At 34.6% G+C, this 22438-nt stretch overlaps 1 protein-coding gene across 5 annotated transcripts in view; it reads left to right on the top strand.

The window, feature by feature from the left end:
• Positions 1-22438, top strand: part of WDSUB1 (WD repeat, sterile alpha motif and U-box domain containing 1) — a 52573-nt gene that overhangs the window by 6360 nt on the left and 23775 nt on the right. For 4 of the 5 annotated variants that reach the window (XM_086718686.1, XM_086718684.1, XM_086718685.1 and 1 more), the window contains 6 exons: positions 820-912; positions 3397-3490; positions 14613-14646; positions 16020-16060; positions 16141-16247; positions 17166-17345. In XM_086718686.1, coding sequence (XP_086574812.1) covers positions 820-912; positions 3397-3490; positions 14613-14646; positions 16020-16060; positions 16141-16247; positions 17166-17345 — 549 coding nt within the window. The remainder of the gene's footprint in view (positions 1-819; positions 913-3396; positions 3491-14612; positions 14647-16019; positions 16061-16140; positions 16248-17165; positions 17346-22438) is intronic. The other variant, XM_086718687.1, reaches the window with a different exon arrangement.

Genomic DNA, 22438 nt, shown 5'->3' with positions numbered 1-22438 from the left:
GCCCCGTGTCGGGTTCTGTGCTGACTGCTCAGAGCCTGGAGCCTGCTTTGGATTCTGTCCCTCCCCTACTCACACTCTGTCTCCCTCCATCTCTCAAAAATGAATAAATGTTAAAAAAAAAAAAAAAATTAAAAAAAAAAAAAAGAAATGGGTATGTTCTTTAAAAAAAAAAAAAAGTGGGGCGCCTGGGTGGCGCAGTCGGTTAAGCGTCCGACTTCAGCCAGGTCACGATCTCGCGGTCCGTGAGTTCGAGCCCCGCGTCAGGCTCTGGGCTGATGGCTCAGAGCCTGGAGCCTGTTTCTGATTCTGTGTCTCCCTCTCTCTCTGCCCCTCCCCCGTTCATGCTCTGTCTCTCTCTGTCCCAAAAATAAATAAACGTTGAAAAAAAAATTAAAAAAAAATAAAAATAAAAAAAAAAAGTTAAGTTGGAAATAATTAAACATTTAACACTCATAACTTTTCTTCCTAATTTTTCCCATCAGTGCTAGCCTCATAGACTCTAAAATTGGGCTGGAAAATTCTCTAGGCTTAGTGGCTCAATATTGGCCCATGGAACCTTGAGTTACCTTAATGGAAGGTAAATAAAAAAAGGTATTTTGTTGAAGCAACTTCAGGGGTTAGAGTCCTAATCTTCTGAAGTACCTTGTTGAAAATAAATTCTTATACCATAGAATGAAATGTTGGTTAAAGTTAATATCTCTTGTGAATATGGTTTAAATGAATAGAATTAACATCTCGATATAGGAAGTGGGAAATTTTTTGGTTTAAATGTTTTATCAATTCTTGTGTATTTATTTTTAACAAATTTTACGTTTTTAGATGGAGAGCAAGGTCTTCAGTATTTTCGATTGGCATCATGTGGTCAGGATTGCCAGATCAAAATTTGGGTTGTTTCTTTTACCCATATCTTAGGTATGTATTAATTAGTAGTTCTCTAAAATTATTTGTAGTCAAGATAGAATTTCTATATGAATGATTCTTTTTACTTAAGGAATTCTGGATATCTAGAAGTGATTATAAAAATATGCTTTAATAAATTTTAATCAGAGAAATTACATATACATGATTTAAAAATTGGATGCTCATCACTGATTATGACCTCAACACCATCACCACACACATTTCTGCTGACCAGAGGTAACCGCTTTGCACTTTATCTGTTTGCAATTCTTGGTGGTTTTCACAGTTTCTGTAAATATTGTTATACCACTATATTTTAAATGTATTCACTGTAGGGATTGTTATTTGATAGTGTGTGGGAGGTCGTTCCTCCCTGTATTGCGCTATTCCTTCAGGTGACCCTTCAGTCAAGAAACTTACATTATTCAGTTTTGAAAAAGTGTTCCTTTAAGTTATTTCTTTAATAATTTCTTCCCCATGTCCTCTCTTTTAATAACTCTCATCAATAGAACGTTGGACCTCCTAATTTCATTCCCTATGGAATTTTTTATTCCATCATATTTTCAATTTCTATTAGCTCATATTATTTTCTGTTTCTTTCTCTTACTGTTTTTATTTTATGAATGCAAGATCATCTTAAAACTCTCAGGGTATTAATTAGAGGCTTTTTGTTTTGTTGTTCCCTTCGGTTTCCTGATTATCTTTGTTTGCTCTTGGGCCTTTTGTTTGTTTGTTTACTCTGATCTTTCTCTTTCATATGGTTACCTTCTTCAAATGTCTGGTGATCCTTGTTTTCCATTTACATTTAATAACTAGGCAAAAATAAGGTATTTAGAGGGTCTATGCACACAGTGGTTTGTTGTTGCTGGCTTCTCTTTCGATTAAAGGGGTGGGTTGTTGGCCCTTACTGAGGAGGATTTAGGGGCTTAGGGAATTGCCCTGGAGCTGCCAGGGAGCTCCCCAGAAAGCTGTTATTTTCCCTAGAAATATTTTGCTCAGAAAGCAGTATCAGGCTTTCGTTCAGTATGCTATGGGTGGGACCAGGGAGGAATTAAAGGTAGACACTGTTTCATAAACAGGCTTTTCACTAACTTTTTTGTTTTCAGGTCGATGTCTGTGTCATTCTGACTTTCCTTTTCATTAGCTTTTGATAGTCCTAAGTCTTTTGGTGTATTCTTGGACATAGCCTCTCCTTTTGCACTCTGGGCTGTTACTTTTTCCTCCTCATTAGTTAATTTGCTTTCTGACTTTCCAGAATTGGTTTGAATTTTGGATTGTTGATACCTCTCTTTCTATTCTCTTCATTGATGTGATTTTATATCTTTATTAATTCTTCCACTATCATTTCAATGAGGACTCTGAAATTATATGGTCATTTGGCCATCTTGCTTCAGATGCCTAAAAATATTCTTATTTGATTATTTGTTACCTAATAAGCTTCAGTTAAATTACAAACTGCAAATATTTTTTCCTACTTGTTGAAACTTTTACCTGCTCTAATGACTTTTTGTTTAATTAAATGCTTGTTATCATAAGAGCCATTAACACTTCAAAACAGTTTTCATTAGGTCTGAGAAAATTAATAGATTTCACTTATTTCCTTATCTCCTCAGGTCAACTTCCTAATAATTTTTATAGCTTGTCACTAAAATGTATTGAATTCCCTGGGTTTACCTTTAAAATAGTTGTGCTATTTCTTTTCAGTAATTATAGAAGGTATGAAAAGGATTTTAGTGTTCCCATACTTTGTAGGAGTATTATATATTAGCATTATAAGATGGATAAATTACCATTGATTATTTGTGGAATGAGAAAATATTTTTTTAATATCATATTTTGAAAACTGATCTTTGTTTAGGCATTTGAGCAATTTGATTCCTTTTTAGGCATTTGGGCAATTGTGTGTGTGTATATGTACATATGTATGTGTGTATGTATTTTTAGTTTTTTAACATATATATACTTTATAAGTAGGCTCCATGCCCAGCATGGGGCTCAAACTCATGACCCCAAGATCAAGAGTTACATTCTCCACTGACTGAGCCAGCCAGGAACCCCAATATGTATATTTTTTATATTTTTTAAAATTAGATGCCAAGATTGTCTTATACTGTATTTTAAAATTTTATATTAGTTTAAAATTTCATATTTTTATGTATTTTATAGAGTTTAACATTAAAAATTTTTAAAGCATTTGATCATTACAATCCTCTGCACCTTTGCTGAGTGCACCATTTACTTTATTCATTACTGAACTTCTGAAACCACTTAATCACACTGCATTCCAGTACCTGAGTTGCAGGGGGAGTTTTTTTCATTTTTGTATTGTTTAGGCACTTAAAGATTTAAGTTTATTTATTATTTATTATTTATTTAATTCATTAGTTATTATTTAATTATTTTTAATTTTTTTATTAAAATGAATAAGTGAAATAGTTTTGACTTAAATTCTAAGCACAGTCAGCTTGCTAATTTTTCTCACCTTGTTATTTGCAGGTTTTGAATTAAAATATAAAAGTACACTGAGTGGGCACTGTGCTCCTGTTCTGGCTTGTGCTTTTTCTCATAATGGGCAGATGCTAGTCTCGGGGTAAGCTTTTTAGTTTAATTTCCTTACACCATTTTCATATGAAATAGGACATACATAAAAGTACATAAAACATAAGAGAATAGCTCAATAAAGTTATACAGACCTGTGTAACCACTACTCAGGTCAAGAAATAGAACATCACTGGTTCTGCTCTGAAAGTCCTCCCCTTCCAGGTACCCCTGTAGGGTGACAGCACCTCAGGTCATATACAATATTGCTTTTTTCTTTTAAACTGATTTAAAACAAATCATGCAATGTGTATTTTGTGTCTGGCTTTCCTTAGTCAGCGTGATGTTTCTGACATTCATATTAATGCATACAGCTGTGGTTTGTTGATTTTCATTGTTTATATTATACATATATATATATATAATATGAATATATAATTATATATAATATATATATATATATATATGCTCTCTGTATTTCAGTATATGAGCCACTTATTGGTTATATGTGTTACAAATATCTTTTCCCTTCTGTGGATTTGCCTGTTCACAGTTTATAATTTTAGTGTCCTTAGTTTTTTATGTTCTGAGTCATAAAGGTATTTTCCCATATTATCTTCTAAAACCTTCGTTATTTTTCTTTTCTCAAATTTGATATATGGGCATCATGTACAATAGGAATCCAATATTCTTTCCATGTGGATAGCCGGTTGTCCAAGTACTATGCATCAAAAATGCCATCTTTTCTCCATGTTCTTCTGCTACCTTGTGAGAAACCACTGACCATGTGTGTGTGGATCTGGTTCTCAGCCTGCTTTTTTGTTCTAAATAATAAACTTACTATTTTTTTCTGTTTATCCCTTCTCTAAAACCATTCTGTCTTTCCAAGGCTTTGTATTTTAGCTATTCCTGAATTTTGACACTTCCATATAAATTTTAGATTTAGCTTGTCATATTGCCTCTAGTTACTCTCTGTACAGCCACAGACCTGTTTGGATTTTGATTGTGGTTGTAATGAGTCTGACAAAATCAGAGATAATTGACCTCTTTATGATATTGAGTCTTCTAATCCATGAATGTGGTATGTTTCTCCATTTATTTTTGTTTTGATTTCTCTCAATAATTGTCTTCTATGTAGAAGTCTTCCTCATCTTTTATTAGATTTATTTCTAAGCACTTAATTCTTTTTGTTGCTATTATAAAAGAGATGGCAAATGTAGGGAAGTAAATATGGGAAAACCACAGATTTACCTGTAAAGATCTTAAATTTTGTGTTTTTGATAACAAAAATCAATCATATCACATTAATAATGATGATTTTTGTTTCTTCCTTTCTAATCATTGTACCTTTGATATCATCTATGTGCTGCTGAACTGGCTGACACTACCAAGATAATGGAAACAGAGATAACAGCCATCCTTTGATTCCTTTTTGCAAAGGGAAAGCTTTCATTATTAAGTATGATCATATAGGTTTTGGGGAGATAAACTTTATTAGCCCCTCTGTTCCTTCTAGCTTATGAGTTTCTTTTTTTTTAATCATGAAGAGGTATTGTGATTTTAACTGTATCTTTTGAAATAATCATATGATTTTTCTTTTATTCTGTTAGGGTGGTAAATTATATTGACTTTTCAAATGTTAAACCAACCTTGCTTTGTTGGAATAAATACAGTTTACTCAGGACTTGTATTTTTGTGTATTGCAGTAGAGAAGTCTGATTCTAATTGTTACTTCTTTGTAATTTGTATTTTTTTTCACTGGCTGCTCACAAAAATGTTCTCTCTGGTTTTTTGCACTTACTTTGTATTTAGATTTGGATTTCTTTTTATTTAGTTTGCTTTGGAATTCACTGAGCTTGTTAAATATGTAGAGTAATAATTCATCAGTTAAGGGGAAATTCTTATTATCTCTTCAAATATTACTTCTGCCCTTTCTCTCTAAATCTCGGACTCTAATTAAATGCAAAATATACCTTCTTACTATAAACTTTGTATCTTTTTTCTTCTGTATTTTTCATTCTCTTATTTCTTGTGCTGTATTCTGAATAATTTCTCCTTTGCTGATGCCCTCCTTAGCTTTATCTGATATGTTACTTTAAACTGGTCCATTGATGGATCTTTAATTTTGGTTATTTTACTTTTTGGTCCTGGCATTTCTATTTGGCTAGTTTTTCCAGGTCCACTATGTCACTTTTTATGATCTCTAGTTCTCTGTTGAAAATTTTAATCTTGGCTTCTATTTTCCAAAACTTTGTTCTATAAAGCAATTGGTTTGGTACACAGTGGTATGATTCAGTTACTTTATATTCTCCTATTTGTGTACTTTGGTATATTTTCTCCTTGCTGCCATTGGATTTTTGCAAACTTGCCTGTCTGATCTCACAGGTCATAGCACTGAAAGGCACATTCATAGCTCTTCACAGCAGCTTTTGCTCCAGCCACGATATTTAGGCTCCTAACATTCACTTAAAATATTCTGGACTGAACCTGATAGTTCTTTTCCCATATTCTCTAATCCTTGCCAGATAAAAGCCAAATAATTAGTTATATTGCCATCATTTTAGATTGACTGTTTCATCTCAAATGATGAAAATGGCTCATCAAAAAAGCATTTATAGTAATTCTCCTTTGGCCTAGGATTGAAATCAGTGGAAAGTTTAAACAAATAAAGTGGATTTCCTTCTGTTGTTTGGGGGGATATATTGTGCATTTCATTTTTGAGAGGTTAATTGACAAAATGATGGTATGAAATTCAGCAAGTATTTATGACTCTCTTATGTACCCAGGTCTCTGCCATTGCAATAGGGCATGTAAAAGGAAGTATAAGACAGTGTGCCCTTAAAGACGTTTTGATTCTCTATCTTGATGTTCACGTGATAACCTAATAATACAAGATCTAACATGTCTTTGCTTTCTGAATCATGAAAGAAATATTAAGTGATATTCAGTATAGTTTTTGTGTTACTATTTGTGTTATAAAAATGGCATTTTATAGCATACTTCCTTATATATATGTCATTTATAATTAGTATTTTATGTTAACTAAGACCTTTTCAATCATTCTGGATTAATGGAATTTTACATTATTAAATACTTTTTGGCATACGTGCTCTAGGTCACATTCAGATATTTTTCTGAATATTCTTAGTTCATTTGGATAAATATACAGGCAAGTGAATTGTTTGGAAATGTAAAGGATGGTGAAAGATAAACATTTAGTCTTTTAGGAGAATTGGGACATATGTTTTAACTATATTTCGTGAGTAGATAAAGAACAAGTTAATTGGTTGATAATAGATTCCATCTGCAACTAAGAATCATTGGTAAGATGGAATGGATACATCTGCTAAAGAGAGAGTAGGAAAAAAGTGAGTAGGATAAAAGATTTTTGAATACAAGTGGCTACATAGGAAAAATGAATTGACCCCAGAATGGGATTATAGGTCAGGTGTGCTAAGGAAGTTGTATAGGGGATAGATACAGGGTAACTATGTAAAAGGCATTATGGAATTTATGCAGATATGGGAGGATTGGGGAAACAGGGCATTCCAAGAGGCAGGAAATTCTTGAGTGAATTACAATGTATTATAAATGGAGAGGTGCCTGGGTGGCTCATTTGGTTGAGTGTCCAACTCTTGATTTTGGCTCAGGTCATGATCCCAGGGTTGTGGAATCTAGCTAGCCCTTGTCAGACTCTGTGCTGAGTGTGGAGCCTGCTTGAGATTCTCTTTCTGTCCTTTAGCCCCTCCCCAGCTTGCACTCTCTCTCTCTCTCTCTCAAAACGAAATAAATCTTAAAAAAAAAAAAAAAGTATGATAAATGTAAAAAGGAGTAATGGGAATTGAGGCTGGAAAAATAAATTGTAGAGATGAAAGAGAACTAGGATGTTGTTATAACTTGGTATAGATTTAGGAAAACAATTGAAACTTTGAAAGCATTTCTAATATGCATCTCCTAGCTATAGGAGAGATGGGTGTTAAAGGTTAAATAAAGAAATTAAACTATGATTTAGGTCAATGGTTCTCATACATTTTGGTTTTAGGATTCTTTGACATTCTTAAAAGTTATTGACCTCAAAGAGCTTTTGCTTATATGGATGATATATATCATATATATGCTATATATATATCTATATATGATATCTATATATGATATCTATATGATATATATGTATATATTACATGTATATGTGTGTGTAATATATATATTACATGTATGTGTGTGTATATATGTGATATATATATTACATATATATACATATATATATGTATATTGCTATTTACCAAAAATAAAACTGAGAAAATTCTAAAATATTTTTAATTCATTAAAAATATATACTCATTGCATGTTAAGATTTTTTTCTTAGGAAAAATAAAAAGAGTGGCATTGTTTTACATTATTTAAAATCTCTTCAATATCTGGGCTAGCAGAAGATACATGGGTTCTCATGTCTGCTTCACATATTTCATTAGTTCTCAGAGCTATGATGGCATCACCCACGATGGAACAAAATACGTAGGAATTTATTCCATCTTTCTCTGCATCTCTCTTCTAATAATTTTCCTCTAGGCTTTGGCAGAATTTGTCTTTTGTTCTACCCTACTTCTCTTGATCAACCAGATAAAACAAACATACAGCTTTTGTTCAGGCAGGAAAGATCAGTCTTCCTAATTCAAATAGGGTTGCCACTTTCCATAAATTCTCAGTTCTAGTAGGTAGGATTCCTTGGAAACCAGTTTTAAAATCCTCATTGTTGTTAGAGTTCAATAGATAAAACCCTCTTTTCTTCTTTTAAAAAAATTAAAAAAAATTTTTTTTAACGTTTATTTATTTTTGAGACAGAGAGAGACAGAGCATGAACGGGGGAGGGTCAGAGAGAGGGAGACACAGAATCTGAAACAGGCTCCAGGCTCTGAGCTGTCAGCACAGAGCCCCACGCGGGGCTCGAACTCACGGACCGCGAGATCGTGACCTGGCTGAAGTCGGCCGCTTAACCGACTGAGCCACCCAGTCACCCCTTTTTAAAAAAATTTTTTAAATGTTTATTTTTGAGAGAGAAAGAGCATGAGCGTGGGAGGGGCAGAGAGAGAGTGAGAGAGTGAGAGAGAGAGAGAGAGAGAGAGAGAGAGAGAGAATCATAAGCAGGCTCCGCACTGAAAGCAGAGCACCCAGTGTGGGACTCAAACTCATGAACTGTGAGATGAGGACCTGAGCCAAAGTTGGATGCTTAACCTACTGAGCTACCCAGGTGCCCACCCTTTTCTTCTTCTTGAGTCGGAAACCAGTGACAGAGAACTACAGGACAGACTGGATGACATGTCTGTAGATTTGCAGCTGACTTGCTCACTGCTCTTGGGCAGCCAGCACCACTGCAGACTTCCCCTGCAGAAGCAGATCAGGTAAAAGAGAAGGGGCTGGGCCAAATGGCCTAATGTCTTCCCCCAAACTTTCCAGTCATCTGTCATTCTTTTTCTGCTAAGCAGGAGAGGAATAAGACCAGGAACCTTATTCCAGAAAGGCTGAGAAATGTACCCTTTCATCCAACAAGATGTTTGTTTATATTTTATCTATTTTGTAAATGTAAAGGATAGAGTTTTATTGTCATGAATTTGGAGTGGCTTTAACAAACAACCTTCTCTTGCTCAGTAATGACTAGAATAAGGCTTGAGATCACTCTTCCAAAATCATCTTTTCCCCTCTATCTCTTTACAACATTGTTTATAATCCTATAGAACAGGTCAGTACATTTAGTAGCCTAAAAGTGCATGATGGCGATTTATCAATAGATAAAGATAAAATTAGATATTGCATTGCTTTAAATTAGATGTCTTGTGAAAGCTTTAATGAAATATGAATGGCCATGTCATCTGCCTTATGTGTTTTTAGGCTAAAACCATCCCCATTATGAATCAATTTTAATGTTAATACATTCATGGGGGATGATGTTCTAGGAAGTAAAATGCAAAAAGTTGGGTTTTGGGATCACATAGAACTAGTTTTCATCCCAGTCCTGCCATTTACTAGCTGTGTGACCTTGAACAGTTTCTAATTCCATATCTTATCTCAACTTCATTTCTCTGAATTATAAAATAGAGAAAGTAATAACACTTTCCTCATAAGATTGTTATGAAGCTTAAATAAGAAAATGCTGGGGGCACCTGGGTGGCTCAGTCAGTTCAATGTCTGACTCTTAGTTTCTACTCAGGTCATGATCTCCTGGTTCATGAGGTTGAGCCCTGTGTCAGGCTCTGCACTGATGTGTGGAGCCTGCTTGGGATTCTCTCTCTCCCTGTCTCTCTGCCCCTCCTCTGCTGTGTGCTCTCTCTCTCTCAAAATAAACAAACTTAAAAAAAAAAAAGAAAATTCCAGCAAAGCATTATTTATTTTGAGGGCATAATAATTGTTTATTAAACATTATGTTTATTGGGGCGCCTGGGTGGCGCAGTCGGTTAAGCGTCCGACTTCAGCCAGGTCACGATCTCGCGGTCTGTGAGTTCGAGCCCCGCGTCAGGCTCTGGGCTGATGGCTCAGAGCCTGGAGCCTGTTTCCGATTCTGTGTCTCCCTCTCTCTCTGCCCCTCCCCCGTTCATGCTCTGTCTCTCTCTGTCCCAAAAATAAATAAACGTTGAAAAATAAAAAAAATAAAAAAAATCTTTAAAAAAAAAATTATGTTTATTATTTTTTGTGTAATATAAAACATTGGGCAGTTATATAACATAACATTTTACTTCCTCATTTTCTGACTTCTGCTTGAAGTTTCAACCGTTGTCCTATACTGAGGGGTATTATAAACTAAATGTTTGAAATTAACCATGTGTCTTTGAAACAGTTGTTGAGGACTTTTTGTCATAGTATCCTCTCTGTAAACACCTTGGGGAAAATAGTTCTTTCAGATCTCAGTCTGAGGAATTGATGTCTCTTTTCCAAACTTGGAGTTTGTGTTTCTACATTTTTTTTAATTGCTAAAGAAGCTCAGAACCAAACTTGCAGCCCTCCTGTGGCAAGGTGGACTGGATTTTATGACGTATATTTTTATTTTTAATCTTTATCTTTATTTTTCTTCCCCACCTCATCTTTGTATTCTCTTTGTCTCCAGTTTCCTCATATAATTTTTACCTTGTTTTTGCTACATCTTGTAAGAGACTTCAAATACTTTATGAGTGAGAAGAAACATAGATAATTACCCCTCTCTTTTTTTTGAGAGAGAGAGAGAGAGAGAGAGCAAGCGAGCATGATTAGGGGAGGGGCAGAGAGAATCCTAAGCAGGTTCCACATTCAACACAGAGTCCAATGAGGGGCTTGATCTCACAACCCAGAGATCATGAACTGAGCTGAAATCAAGAGTCAGATGTTTAACTCACTGAGCCACCAGGCACCCCCATAGATAAATACGTTTAAAATAAAAATGCTTGAGTGTAAAATAAATCTTTAAAACTTAGGAACACACTTGACCTAAAGAAATGTTGGTAATTTCATTTGATTAGGGTTGTTTTTTTTTTTTTTTTTTTTTTTTTTTTTTTTTGCCATTGTATAAAGCTAGTTTAGATTAAAATGCTTTGGTGATTTCTGATCTGGGTGGCTGTACGTCATAATGTCACTGATCACCCATGAGTCTATGTATGCTCTTCAATATCAAACACATAACAATATGTATTATTGCTCTCACCCAGTAACCGTCTAGATATAATTGACATGTTTGTCTTGTAGTCTTGAGTGAGCGGAGTTGAGGTTTTAGAGTGCCACAAAACTGAAGGAATGCAGTATCAAAAGGCTTGAAAACTAATACTTCCTTTATAAGGAAACCTGGGCTTAAAGTGACAGGGCAGATTGTGGTGGGATGTAGATATGAAAAGTTGGGGAAAGAGTTACATAAAGCAGGCAGGAAATGTATAACCAGGGGCACCAGACAATTGGACTTCTTGTTCAGTGTTGGTTCAGGTTCAATTTAGGGAATATTTTGAGGTTTTATATTGCTTGAGTGATTTCAAAGTATTTTATTTTGTGTCTGTTTACAGTGGTTCTGTTATTCTCCTGGTCTTTCCAACTCAAATCTCAAATATTAAAAACTATTATTTTTTTCCTAACTCTAATTTCCTTCCACTAAATCTAATCAGCTATCAAATCCTATGGTATCTTTCTTTGAATCCCATTAGTCAAATTAGAGGTTATATAGGAGGTGAGTTGACAATCTTTTCTATCTTCCTAAGTCCACACATCTTCATTCATAATTTCTATTCTTCTTGGTTGGATGTTTAGACTCTTAGGAGATCTTTTTTTTTCTTTTTTAATTTTTTTTTTCAACGTTTATTTATTTTTGGGACAGAGAGAGACAGAGCATGAACGGGCGAGGGGCAGAGAGAGAGGGAGACACAGAATCGGAAACAGGCTCCAGGCTCTGAGCCATCCGCCCAGAGCCCGACGCGGGGCTCGAACTCACGGACCGCGAGATCGTGACCTGGCTGAAGTCGGACGCTTAACCGACTGCGCCACCCAGGCGCCCCCTCTTAGGAGATCTTAATGTTTGGCCTTTTGCTTCTCAGATTCACTTTTTTTTTTTTTTACTTCAATATCAAGTGAACCTATTCCATTGCCTTCATGGCTATCTGTTGCCTACAGGATTGCCTACATTTCTTGGGTACTTTGTATTTTTGTTCTAGTCTACATTTTCGGCCTTATTTCATGCTGTTCTCGTATGTGACCTCTTGCTTGTTGTCCTTATTTCTGTCTTCCCAATATTAGATGCTCATAAAGATTACTAATGGTGATCCAGCTTTTCAAGTGCTATAGTATTAGGATGAGTCAGTTTTAATTGCACTACGTGTAGTTAAGAAGGTGGAATTTCCTTTTAGTTTTCTTTTTTAGGCTGCTCAGAAGTAAAAGTTTTCCCTAAGAATTTTATATGTTCTGATAATCATACCTTGTACCTTGAGGAATTTAGGACTCAATAAGAGTATCCACAAATTATGTTTAGTATATATGTACTCAAATAATGTTAGCTGCTAATTAATATTTTCAGTGTTTTTTGGCTGGAATTTAACATTTAATGCTGTAACTGTTTTTTACATCCAGAAAGCATTCTGTGTGCTTCCCACTTTCTTGTATTTTATTTTACATTTGAACATTTGAAGTGTAATTCTTATTTTGAACTTATAATAAAGATTCTGCAGTCAAAATCCATCCTCTACCCTGGATAACTTACACTAAACAAGGAATTTTAAGCCCTCCAGTAGGTATGATTCCTGCAGTCTCTTATCAGCTATCTTTTAATAATAACTATAAACAGTATTAAAGTTGTACAGACATTAGTAACACTTATATTGTATTATCTTACCTTGTAGCGTATATCGTGGTGTAGCATATAGCATATATATAGCATCATATATATTAAAAAAAAAATTTTTTTTAACGTTTATTTATTTTTGAGACAGAGAGACACAGAGCATGAAGGGGGGAGGGGCAGAGAGAGAAGGAGACACAGAATCAGAAGCAGGCTCCAGGCTCCGAGCCATCAGCCCAGAGCCTGACGCAGGGCTCGAACTCACGGACTGCAAGATCGTGACCTGAGCTGAAGTCGGACGCCCAACCGACTGCGCCACCCAGGCGCCCCATAGCATCATATATATTTTTAAAGAGGGAAGATACTATGCAGAAAAACATTTATCTATTGTTATTTATGTACTTTGTTACAATGTTTGCATTTTTCTTTGTTTGGTGATTTTCTTTTTACCACCAGAATAATCCCAGATGGCTGTTTTTAATTTTATACTACTAAAAGAAACCTTGCAGAGTTCATACCAAGTTTAGAATTACAGTTTTCAGGAATGAGTCACAAGACGTGTGTGTGTGTGTGTGTGTGTGTGTGTGTGTGTGTGTGTGTGTGTGTGTTTGTATGTGTGTGTGTGTGTGTGTGTTTGTATGTGTGTGTGTAGAGAGAGAGGTTGGTAATTAAGTCATGGCTATATTAATGATAAAGAACAATGATGTTTGAAACAAAAACCAAGTAACAAGTATAGTTTACCGTTGAACAGCATGGGTTTGAACTGCATGGGTTTACTTATATGCAGTTTTTTTGGTACAGTACAGTATTTTCTCTTAAGATTTTCTTAACATTTTATTTTTTCTAGCTTTATTGTAAGAATACAGTATAGAATACATATAACATACACAATATGTGTTAATCAACTATTTGTTGTTGGTAAAGCTTCCAGTCAACAGGAGGCTTAGTAGTAGTTAAGTTTTTGAAGAGTCAAAAGTTATACGTGGATTTTCTTTTTTCTTAAATGAGATTTGAATTGTAGCTCATAGTATCATTTTTGACAAGAATATTTTTGTGATTCATACATGTATTTATGCATATATCCATATAGCTAGATATACATTTGCACATAGTTTTTATTTTTAAATTTTTGTTTTTTATTTCAAGTCTTTATTTAAATTCTAGTTAGAAATTAACATATATGGTAATATTGGTTTCAGGTGTAGAATTTAGTGATTCATCACTTACATATAACAACCAGTGCTCAACACAAGTGCCCTCCTTAATACCCATCACCCATTTAGCCCATCCCCTGCCCACCTCCCTCCATCAACCCTCAGTTTGTTCTCTATAGTTAAGTCTTTTATGGTTTGCTTTCTTCTCTCTCTGTCTCTCTTTTCCTTTCCCCTATGTTCATCTGTTTTGTTTCTTAAATTCCATATATGGGTAAAAATCCTATGGTTATCTGTCTTTCTCATACATAGATTTTCAACCGCATGGGGAAGAGGAGAATCAATGCCCCTATCCCTTCATTGTTTGAGGGTCAATTATAAATAGCTTTCCCTTATAGTGGTTTTTCCCTTTGAGTTATTAACTTGATATGGGATTATGTCTTATTTATACATCATAAATGCTTACTCTGTTTATGGCTAGATGGTATAAATAGCATATACTAGTATTAATAAAGTAGTAATAAACTAGTATTTAATAAAGTTTATAATTTTCTGAAAAATTTTATATGTGGCATGTAGTCTTTTGAATAAAAGTTCATACATATGAACAAAAAGCTTGCATTCTAAATGTTTGTATATCAGTATCTCAGCCTTTTCTAAAAAAGTTATTTAAATGATTTAAAAATATTAATAACTACCTGGCTTTTATAGAACTTCTCACCCATAATTTCCTTTTTCTTTTAAAGATCAGTGGATAAATCTGTCATAGTGTATGATACTGTAAGTATTTCAAAATCTTGCATGTGTGATACGTGTAAATTATGTTTATTAGGGTACTGAACTTCAAGTTTTGTTAGGCAAGATGGATAAAATACTTTCTTTTCTTTTTAGAGTGCCTAAGAATATACATTTTCAAAAGTGCTAAGATAGTTATGCAAGTTATTGGTTCTGGGACAGGCCCTTAAATATTTCAGTAATGATTTTAAGATGGATAGATGTCTAAGATAGATGATTAATCTGATCAAAGAAAATACAGATTTAAAGAGCACCAATATCCAAAAAAAAAAAAACAAAACAAAAAACACTTCAAATTGATTTTTCTTAAATTTTTATACCAGGTTTCCATAATAGCAAAGAATGAATATTTACCCCAGGGTTGTGGATGCTGAAAGGGGCTACCACTGGTAGAGATCTGGCTGGCTTTAGAGACTGATAGAAGGAAGAGTAAGTTTTAATAGACTTGGGAAAATGGCAGTTTTTGGTAGAGCCATATGAATAAAGACCGAGTTGCATGAGTATGAAAAAAAAAAATGAACGTTTTACATGTAGCAAAGATGTGGTTGATGAAAATATTCCTCAAGAGAAATCCATGTTGAATGGAGCCTTACAATGATGGAGTTCAGGCAGCAGCGTGCTAGCAAATGAACCAGAGATGTTAATCATCAAAGTGTAGTCGGTCAAGCAAGGAATCTAAACTAGTCTTCTATGTGGGAATTCAAATCGTGGAGTGCTCTGCAGGAGATGGAAAAGAATACAAACTGGGTGAAGTAGATCCTGAATGTTTCTCAACAAATTTGCTTAAGATTTTACGTTCACAAGAATAGCTAGAACACTAAACTTCCTCCATAAAATATGTATATGAATCTCAGCTAAATACAACTAATTGTACATTTGAAACTAATATAACACTGTGAACTATACTTCACTTTTTAAAAATTAATAAATACATCTAGATGCTAGATGGCCAGCTAAGTGTACTCAAAATCTAAGTGACTAATTTCTCTTCACCGGTCCTGCAGTTGGGTACAAGTCAAATGCCATAGCAAAAATACAGGTCATTTCATGTAATAGATGTTTAGGCTACTGTTAGTAAATTCAAAACCATCAGCAGAAGCCCAGGATCTATTATACTAAAAATTTCTAGGAGGGTGGTCAGCAGACAACAGTGCTAATTACTGAGAGTGAAATAAGTACCTGATAATATTATTAGTTATAGAGGCTGTTCTCTTTTTTTGGGGTAAAGTTTCAACTTACATTAGTGACTAATTATAATAAAATACTGGTATCATATAAACTATTTATGTCAAATGAGCCTTTATCAGTAACTTTACTCCTGCCTGAGTAAATGTAAAGCTGTTTTTATTGTTTTTCAGAATACTGAGAATATACTTCACACATTGACTCAGCACACCAGGTCTGAACTTAACCTCATTTTGTATTAATATAATAAAAAATTTAGTCTGAGGATACATAATAGTTGTTTTTATTAACTAGGTATGTCACAACTTGTGCCTTTGCACCCAATATCCTTTTACTTGCTACTGGTTCAATGGACAAAACAGTGAACATCTGGCAATTTGATCTGGAAACACCTTGCCAAGGTTAGTAAGGGCATCATATTTAACCCAGTTCAATCCCATTCACCGTTAAATTAAAAAATCCTGTAATTTTTGGGGGCACCTGGGTGGCTCAATCAGTTAAGTGTCATGATCTCATGGTTCACGAGTTTGAGGCCCAAGTCAGGCTCTGTGCTGACAGCTCGATGCCTGGAGTCTGCTTCAGATTCTGTCTCCCTCTCGCTCTCTGCCCCTCCCCCATTCACACTCTGTCTTTCTCTTTCAAAAATAAAAAAACATTAAAAAAAATTTTTTTAAATCACGTAAATTTTTAACAAATTACTCACTTTGCTTTTTCTCAATATGAAGTGTATATCCGAATGTATAATTTAAAAATAATTTTAGAGAATCTAGTGTTTCAAGTAGTTTATATATGTTAAAGCTGTTGGTAAATCCTTTTAGGAGCACATTCATGGAAATCCTACCTCCCAATTTTTTTATAAGCTATTTATTTGTACGCATACTGCTTTTTCAGATAAATATAGCCTGAGAACAAAATAGAAAGCAGAGTTTTACTTTGTTCGTTTTATTTTTGGCCTCATCAAGCAATGTTGACACATAATTTAGGAATTTTACTTTTATTACTGTCAGAATTAACCGAATAGTGGTGCTGATATGCAGACGATAGAGCAGAGTACTTTTGCTGATATGAATTTTATATAATAAAAAATTGTTTTTCTAGACTGAAAAGTTCCAAGAGAGTAGTATTTAATATAGTATTAAATAATATTGTAACTGTACATAGTGTTATTTGATTTTTTTGAAATTTCTTAAAAGGTTGCTAAAACACAGCTTTAAGGAAATTTTATTTAGTTTTTAATTCTCAGTGAGAATATTCATAAAGGCAATACTTTCCTTCATTGTTATTTTACCTGCCTTTCTGTTTGTGGGTTTGTTTTTAAGCAAGGAGCACAGAAGACGAGGCGAAGCAATTTCCTGAAGACTGGTCAGAGGATGATGTTTCAGTGTGGCTTTGTGCCCAAGGTTTAAATGACCTTGTTGGTATTTTCAAAATGAATAACATTGATGGAAGAGAATTGTTGAATCTCACCAAAGAAAGTCTGGCTGATGATTTGAAAATTGGTAAGATTAGTGGAAGATGGGCATTCTTAAAAGCGACTTTTAATAATTTACTCTGAAATTGGTTTCAGTTGTATTAATGCTTTCCTCTTACTGTTCTGGCACAGTAATTATGCTGGTATATTTCTTTGTAGAGAAGGATTATGTAGGTTAGATTATGGAAAAGAAATGTTATGTGGTATTTCTTTAAGTAACTAAAGCCACCATGTAATTAATTTTCAAAATGTATTTATTTTAGAAATTGAGATGTAATTCACATGATAAAACTCACCCTTTTATAAGTGTACAATGCAGTGATTTTTAGTATATCCACAGAGTTGTATAGCCATCACCACTGTCTAATCACACAACATTTTCATCCCTTCAAAAAGAAACCCCATGCTCATGAGCGGTCACTCCTCTTTCCCTTTCTTTCTAGCTCCTGGCAACCACTAATCTGCATTTTGTCTCTAAGGATTTGCCTCTTCTTGATATTTCATAGACATGGAATCATTACAATATGCTCCCTTTTCTGGCTTAGCATGTTTTCAGAGTTCATCCATGCTATAGCATATATTAGTGCTTCATTTCTTCAGATGACTAATATTTCACAGTATAAATTTATCACTTTTTGCTATCCATTTATCAGTTGATTGAATTTAGATTGTTTCCATTTTTGACTATTGTGAATAATGCTGCTCTGAACATTTGTGTACACGCTTTTGTGTAGTATCTGTTTGCAGTTTTCTTGGGTGTATAATTGGGAGTGGAATTGGTGGGTCATATAGTAACTCTGTGCTTACATTTGAGGAACTGCCAGACTATTTCCAAAGAAGCTGTGCTATTTTATGTTCTCACCAGCTATATATATGAGAATTTCAGTTTCTTTTCTTTTTTTTTTTTATTTTTTTTTTATTATTTTTTTTTTTTAACGTTTATTTATTTTTTTGGGGACAGAGAGAGACAGAGCATGAACGGGGGAGGGGCAGAGAGAGAGGGAGACACAGAATCAGAAACAGGCTCCAGGCTCTGAGCCATCAGCCCAGAGCCCGATGCGGGGCTCGAACTCACGAACCGCGAGATCGTGACCTGGCTGAAGTCGGACGCTTAACCGACTGCGCCACCCAGGCGCCCCTCTTTTCTTTTTTTTAAATTTTCTTTAATGTCTGTATATTTTAGAGAGAGAGAGAGAGAGAGAGACAGTCAGTGCGAGCAGGGAAGGGGTAGAGAGAGAGGGAGACACAGAATCTGAAGCAGGCTCCAGGCGCTGAGCTGTCAGCACAGAGCCCCCGATGTGGGAGTTCAACTTGTGAACCAGGGATCATGACCTGAGCCAAAATCAGACACTTAACTGACTGAGCCACCCAGACACCCCAAGAATTTCGATTTCTCCACATCCTCATCAACATGTGTTTTTTTAATTATAGCCATCCTAGTGGTTTCTCATTATGGTTTCAGTATACATTTCCTGGTGACTGGTGATGTTGAACATCTTTCCATATGCTTGTTAGCTATTTGTAGATCTTCTTTGTGGAACTGTTAAGATCCTTTGGCCATTTTAAAAACTGGGTTATTTGTCTTTTTATTATTTTTTATATAAATTTGGGTATGAGGCTCTTATTAGATATGTGATTTGGAAATATTTTCTCCCTTTCTGTAGGTTAGCCTTATACTTGCTTGATAGTGCCCTTTGAAGCACAGAAATTTAAAAATTGTGATGAAGTCCAATTTATCTTTTTTCCTATTGTTGCTTAGGCTGTAGGTGTCATACCTAATAAACTGTTGCCTAATTCTAAGTCTCAAAGATTTAAACCTGTTTTTCTTCTATGAATTTATACGTCTAGCTCCTACATTTAGGTGTGTGATCAATTTTGACTTCATTTTTGGATATGGTATGAGTATAGGGGTCCAGCTTCACTCTTTCAGATGTCGATATCCAGCTGCTGTCCTAGCACAATTTGTCGAAAAGACTATTCTTGCCTTTTGGGATTGTCTTGGCACCCTTGTTAAAAATCAATTGACCATAAATGTGAGGATTTATTTCTGGACTCTTAATTCTATCATTGACATATTTGTTGATTCTTATGCTCACACTGTCTTAATTACTGTAGCTTTGTAGTAGGTTTTGAAATTGAAAAGTGTGGGTCCTCTTTTTTTTTTTTTTTCTTCTTCAAGATTGGTTTTGTTTTTCTCGGTCCCTTGCATTTCCATATGAATTTTAGAATCAACTTGTCAATTTCTGTTTAAAATCAGGTGGATTTATTTAATTAATTAATTTATTTTTAAGTTTTAATTTAAATTCCTGTTAACACAGTATAATATTAGTTTCAGGTGTACAATATAGTGACTCAACATTTCCATACAATACCTGGTGCTCATCAGAAGTGCACTCCTTAAAAAGCCACTTATTTCGTGGTTGCATGGGTGGCTCAGTTAAGTGTCGAACTCTTTTTTTTTTTTTAATTTTTAATGTTTATTTTAGTTTTGACAGACAGAGAGAGAACACAAGCTGGGGAGGAGCAGAGAGAGAGAGAGAGAGAGACACAGAATCCAAAGCAGGCTCTAAGCAGCTCTGAGCTATCAGCACAGAGCCTGACGTGGGGCTCAGACTCATGAACCACCAGATCATGACCTGAGCTGAAGTTGGACAGTTAACTGACTGAGCCACCCAGGTGCCCCAAGTGTCCAACTCTTGATTTCAGCTCAGGTCATGATCTCGTGGTTTGTGAGTTTGAGCCCCACATCAGGCTCTGAGCTGACAGTGCAGAGCCAGCTTTGGATTGTGTTTCCCTCTCTCTGTGCTCCTCCCCCACTTGCTCTTTCTCAAAAATAAACATTAAAAAGAAAAGCCAATTTTGATAGGGATTATATTGAATCTGTGAATTAATTTGGGGATTATTGTCATCTTAAGTTTTCCAATCCATAAGCACAGGACGTTTTTCAGTTTATTCAGGTCTTCTTCATTTCTTTTAAAAATGCTTTGTCATTTTCAGTATACAAGTCATCTTTCCTTACGTGTATAATTCAGTGGTTTTTAGTGTATTCATAGAGTTTTATAACCATCAACAACACTGTCTATTTTCAGAACATTTTTATCCCCTCAAAAGAACCCCATTCTCTCTCCCTAGCCTCTGGCAACCACTAATCTACTTTGTCTTTATGGATTTGTCTGTTTGGGATATTTCTTGTAAGTGGAACCATACAGTAGGTGCCCTTTGTATCTGGCTTCTTCTATGTAACAATGCTGTCAAGGTTCATCCATGTTTTGTATGTGTAAGTGCTTCAATATGTAAGGTGTCCAGTTTTTTCACCTCTTTCTCAGTACTTGTTATTACCTGTCATCTTGATTATAGCCACCCTTGTAGATGTGAAGTGGTATTAGATTGTGGTTTGGGTTTGTGTTTACCTAATTATATGGAGTATCTTTTCAAGTTCTTATTGGCCATTTATGTATCTTCTTCAGAGAAATGTCTGAGAAGTTAAAATTGTTAAAAATATTTTTAAACTGGTTTATTTGTCTTTAAGTTGTTGTAAGAGTTGTTTATTATGTTCTGGAGACTAGATCCTTATCAAAAATAGTTTGAAGTCTTTTGTTTTTATTTTTTACGTTTATTTTTGACAAACAGAGTGAGACAAAGCGTGAGTGGGGGAGGGGCAAAGAGAGAAGGAGACAAAGAATCTGAAGCAGGCTCCAGGCTTTGAGCAAGCTGTCAGCACAGAGCCTATGCTGGGCTTGAACCCACGAACTGTGAGATTGTGACCTGAGCCAAAGTCGGGTGCTCAACCGACTGAGCCACCCAGGCGCCCCTAGTTTGAAGACTTAATGTCATGCTGTAATAAAACTAATAACCGGACACTACTATTAACATGCTATAATGAAATCCTACTGAGAAAGCATAGAAAATAGGATATCCATAGTGAGATTTATTGTTAATGAAGAGTCAAATAACAAAAAAAATATTAAAACCATTTTGGAGTATAGTGTTATACTTTCCTTATATGGTAAATATAGCATATGAGTGTATTTAAATCTCTTGAAATCTTACGGCCTTTAAAAAGTTAACATAATGATGATTTGTGAAAATACTTAGGGTCAGATGGTTTTGTACTCCGGCCATATTATGAGAGCTGTTTTTGTATTTCTAATGACTTATTGCCTTTATAATTTATTCTTTCCTCCTGAAAGTTGGTAACAGAGTGTAGGGTTGTTTGTTTGTTTTTCTGCTGATTTTTGCATCTTCATTAGTTGATTTCTTATTACTCTCTCACAATAAATCTTAACAGTACCTTATCATTTAGAAGCACTTAACACTATAAAACAATAATTTCAGATTTCAACAAAGGATGTTTGAAAACAAAAGCATAGTAAAAACAATAGGAATAGAATTCTATTCTGATAAATAATAAGAAATTCTTATAGGATTTAATTAATGATTTGAAATAGTTTTTGAAGGATGAGTCCCAGGATTAGTAGTTACAATCATTTTAAACTTCAGTGAAATAAGTTTCAGAACTATCAGGCCCAAGCCAAAATTGAAATATAATTTAACTTGTACAGTGGTCTAATAGTGGAATTAGGAAAATTATTATTATGAATGGAGACAAAAATGTTAACATTTTCTAGTAAATAATGAATCTATTCTGTGTGTTTAAGATTTGGAAAGTTGGCAAATTAAACAGAATAAATTAGTAATGGGCTAGGGTATTTATTTTTTCACATAATTCTACAGTATTTGAAAGTTTTTATAGAATTATAAAGAATTATAAAGGATCAAGAAGTTAACTTTAATCTTCTACAAGTACTACTTTAAGCTACAGTGAATTTCTTTTAGTCTTGAATTTTAAGAAAAGCGTATTCTTAAGATAGTATATTGGCATAATAGAGAATTGAAATTGAGTCTAAAGAAAAAATGTGCTAAGAGGCAAACTGATGAGTAAATGATAATTTTATTCTTTAGATGCATAACTCTCTTACTTGCTTTTGACTTGTGATACAATTGTTAGAACAGTTCCTAAGTCAACGCAAGTAAATAGGAATTTGTGTATTCGTCATATGGAGGAATTGTGCAGTAAAGCACATTGGGGTGTTAGAGACCAAAGTATGTGTATCTATTATG

This window comes from Puma concolor, chromosome C1 (assembly GCF_028749965.1).
Source record: "Puma concolor isolate L17-30 chromosome C1, mPumCon1.1.hap2, whole genome shotgun sequence".
Taxonomy (NCBI): Eukaryota; Metazoa; Chordata; class Mammalia; order Carnivora; family Felidae; genus Puma; species Puma concolor.
Note: the sequence above shows the minus strand (reverse complement) of the source record. Positions and strands in the feature narration are given on the sequence as shown.